Source organism: Fukomys damarensis, unplaced genomic scaffold (assembly GCF_012274545.1).
Source record: "Fukomys damarensis isolate Sample0158 unplaced genomic scaffold, DMR_v1.0_HiC HiC_scaffold_13, whole genome shotgun sequence".
NCBI classification, from domain to species: Eukaryota; Metazoa; Chordata; class Mammalia; order Rodentia; family Bathyergidae; genus Fukomys; species Fukomys damarensis.
In genome coordinates, this window is record NW_022900925.1 from 37824332 (window position 1) to 37828188 (window position 3857).

General features: G+C 60.1%; 1 protein-coding gene across 3 annotated transcripts in view; it reads left to right on the forward strand.

Annotated features, from left to right (window-relative positions):
- The first annotated feature begins 35 nt into the window (after positions 1 to 35).
- Ttc25 (tetratricopeptide repeat domain 25) overlaps positions 36 to 3857 on the forward strand; it is an 11069-nt gene continuing 7247 nt past the window's right edge. The window contains exons 1-6 of one of the 3 annotated variants that reach the window (XM_010635487.3): positions 36 to 299; positions 1993 to 2124; positions 2223 to 2373; positions 2963 to 3024; positions 3145 to 3310; positions 3601 to 3825. In XM_010635487.3, coding sequence (XP_010633789.1) covers positions 186 to 299; positions 1993 to 2124; positions 2223 to 2373; positions 2963 to 3024; positions 3145 to 3310; positions 3601 to 3825 — 850 coding nt within the window. In that variant the 5' untranslated portion in view covers positions 36 to 185. The remainder of the gene's footprint in view (positions 300 to 1992; positions 2125 to 2222; positions 2374 to 2962; positions 3025 to 3144; positions 3311 to 3600; positions 3826 to 3857) is intronic. The other 2 variants (XM_010635488.3, XM_010635490.3) reach the window with 2 other exon arrangements.

A 3857-nucleotide genomic window follows, 5' to 3' on the forward strand; every position in this document is an offset into this window, starting at 1 on the left:
GGGAGGGTGTGAGCGCATGCGCCTGCCGTGGGGGCGTGGCCAGGGCGGAAGGACGCTCCGGCCGGGCGGAGGTTACCCCGCGTCTCTCGGTTGCTAGGAGCCGGGCTTCCACCAGCCGGGCAGAAGTTCTGCGGCTTCTTCTTCGCCTCGCTTTCTCCGCTCCTGCTGCTCCCGGCCGAGCCGTGATGGCGGACCCGGAGGCTGAGGTCCTGCGCAGCACCTTTCCCTCCTACATGGCGGAGGGCGAGAGGCTCTATCTGTGCGGAGAGTTCGCGAAGGCCGCCCAGAGCTTCAGCAACGTGAGTTTGGCCTTGGGCCTCTCCATCCGCTTCAGCCTGGACTCCCGGGACGCCTGTGCCTGATTCCTTGGGATCCCCGCCGGGTCAGAGAAGCCCGGGCCTGGGGCGCCCTACCCTCCGCCCTGGGGATCGCACCTGGGCCTTCTCGCTGAGCAGCATCCTGGGCCCCCACGTTTTTTGTTTTTTGGGTTTTTTTTGAGCTAGGCTCTTCCTAAATCACTAAGTCACCTAGGCTGGGCTCCAGCCTGAGATCCTCCTGCCTCAGCCTGCCAGGGTGCTGGGATGACAGTTGTGCCCACCACATGGGACGCTTGGTCATTTTCTCTCAATTTCTACTTGGTCCTTCATTCTCCAAATTAGCAGTGACCTCTCCCTCTACTCCTATGTAAATGTTTTGCGACTTCCGCTTTCAGAGAACAGCCTCGATTTCCAGGCACCAGCTGGGCGCTGCGTGTAGTCTGCCAAATCTCTGGTGCAGTTGCTTATGGGTAGGTGGTCAGTAAACAGTCAGCACCATTAAGACAAGCTTAAAAATGAGGGCTGGAGCTCGGCATCACCACACCTTGAGAGCGGCTGAATGCTGTTTCAGGCCACCAGACGCACTGATACACACAGCCCGCGGCTGGGAACCGGGAGGATTCCCGCTGTCGGCTGTGGTGGTGGGTGTCACGCTCACCTGCGGGCACTGGCACACGCCAGCGCCGCGCCCTGATGGTTTCTCCTTCTCTCCCGGTTGAGGCGCTGTCTTGCTCCGTTTTACAGAGGAGGAAACTCAGTGATGAGCGGTGTGCCCAGAGGTCTGTGGCAGGGGCAGATCCAGCCCAGGCCTCAGGAAGGAAGCCGACCACAGGCTGTGGTCAGGATGTTGTAAGGAGAGAGGGGCCACCCCTCGCTGGGGGTTTGTTTGTTTTCCCAGTTCTGATCCTGAAATGCCGGCAGCTCTCCATTAGCTACAAGCCAGGCACAGCAGGGCCTACCTGTCACCCCAGCTACTCTGGAAAATGAGGGAGGAGGCCTGACATCTGAGGCCAGCCTGGACAACATAGCAAGACCTCCTCTCTCTCCGGAAAAAGCCAGGAGTGATAGCAGTGCCTGTCGTCTCAGCCTTGGCCAGACTGGGCTACAGAGTGAGACCTTGTGTCAAAACAAAACAAAACAACAAACAAACAAAATACACGGGGGATTTAGCTCAGTGATGCCATCGCCTGCCTCACAAGTGCAAGGGGTCCTGAGTTCAATCCCTGGGGAAAAAAAAAAAAAAAAAAGAGTGAAAGCTAGGACAGGCATGTAGCATAGCGATACCATGGTTGCCTAGCATGCTTGGGGCCCTGCGTTCTGTTCCATCCCCAAAATACAAAAAGGCAAAAGCAAGAAAGAAAAGGTTAGTAGTGTGGATAACTCTACCTGCAGATTGTCCCAGAGTCTCTTTTGCTTTCCTTAGCATTTGAGATTTATTCTGAAGAGCCGTGTGCATGGTGGTGCGCACCTGTAATCCCATCATTTGGGAAGCTGAGGCAGGAGGACTGCTGTGAGTTCAAGGCCAGTCTGGGATACATGAGGAGACCCTATCTCAAAAAAAAAAAAGAAAAAAAAGTCGCCTGAGGCCTGGTGTTCCTGGCCACCAAGGGAGGCGGGGCCACCCTTCCGGAAGTCCAACCTCCTGGGCCCTGCCGAGTGCATGGTCCTCCTGCAGGCTCTTCACCTTCAGACGGGAGACAAAAACTGCCTGGTGGCCCGCTCCAAGTGCTACCTAAAGATGGGGGACCTGGGGAATTCCCTGAAGGATGCTGAGGCCTCACTCCAGGGTGACCCGACTTTCTGCAAGGTGGGAGGATGCAGCCCCGCTGACCCTGCCGCTGTATCCCTGGTGACCGCAGCTGAGGAGCCAGTGGGCTACCTGGTTCTGACTTTCTGTCACCACAGGGCATCTTGCAAAAGGCGGAGACGCTGTACACTATGGGGGATTTCGAGTTCGCCCTGGTCTTCTACCATCGAGGCTACAAGCTGCGGCCCGACCGGGAATTCAAAGTGGGGATTCAAAAAGCGCAGGAAGCCATCAACAACTCAGTGGGAAGTGAGTACGGTGGGCCGTGCCCGGGGCAGGAGGGCTCTGGAGTCACCAGGTTAGCGAGGCAGAGACACAGCAGGGGCTGGCAGCAGCCTCTTCATCAGGGTGGCTGTTGCTGATTTTTTCTGTGTTCCTTTGTGCTTGGGACAGGGTCTCACTCTGTAGCGCAGGCTGGCCTTGAACTTGTGATGATTCTGCCTCAGCCTCCCAAGGGCTGGGAACAGGAGTGTGCGTCCGAGGCCAGTGTGAAGCACGGTCTCAGAGGCTAGGAACTACCTGCTTTCCCTCCCGGGGCCCTGAAGGGCTGCTTCGGAGTAGTCTCTGCCTGGAGTTGCAGGGTGGATGGAACCTCTCCCAGCATCCCGGCCCTGGCTCCCTCCCTTCTCCCAGGGGACCCAGGGCTGGTTTCACCAGCAGCTCCTTAGCGAGGGAGCAGGAGGCAAAGGGCACCGCAGACAGGGTTTGTTTGGAAACCCAGCTGCCTTGGCTTTTGCCTGTGGCCGCCCCAGGCCTGGCCCGGCATTGTTGGCACACGCAGAGGGGGGACTGGTCATTCCTAGGACACTGGGCAGCTCAGCCACACCTGTCCCTGCAGGTCCTTCCTCAGTTAAGCTGGAGAACAGAGGCGACCTTGCTTTCCTGAGCAAGCAGGCAGAGGTAGGGCGACATCTTCAGGCCCTCCTGGTGGGCCATGGTTCTGGGCAGGGTCTTGGGGGCACAGTATGTGGTGCGAGGCGGTCCTGGTGCTCCTGGTCCAGCCTGGTGTCCCTGCCCCAGAGCCTGAAAGCCCAGCAGCAGCCCCAGCCCAGGAAGCAGGCGCTGCACCACGTGCAGAGGGAGGCGAAGCCGAAGGGCTCACTCAAGAGCGAGAAGACAGTGCGCCAGCTGCTGGGCGAGCTCTACGTGGACAGGGACTACCTGGAGAAGCTGCTGCTGGACGAAGGTGCAGGCCTTGGTGCCGGGCGGGCACGGGCAGACCCGGCTGGACCTGCCGCCTAGCTTGGCTGCGGGTCCTGGTGGACAGGTTCTTGGAGACAGGGTCCCACTAGGTAGCCCAGGCTGGCCTAGAACTCAAGGCGATCCTCCTGCCTCAGCCTCCCGAATGCTGGGGCTACAGGCGTGCGCCAACACGCCCGGCTTAGACGGGACTTCTCTGACGGTGCTGCGGGACAGAGCAGACCCCCAAGACCACCCGGCACCCCAGCTGACGACCCGGGCCGTCCCCACCCGCAGACCTCATCCGGGGCACCATCCGGAGCGGCGTGACGGTGGAGGACCTCATCCTGACCGGCATCAACTACCTGGACACCCGCAGCAGCTTCTGGCAGCAGCAGAAGCCGATCTACGCCCGCGAGCGCGACCGGAAGCTGATGAGGGACCGGTGGCTGCGAGACCGCGGGCGGACCCCAGCGCAGACCGCGCACTACGTGCTCAAGAGCCTGGAGGACATCGACATGCGTTCGTGGGCGGGGCGAAGGGGCGGGGGCGGG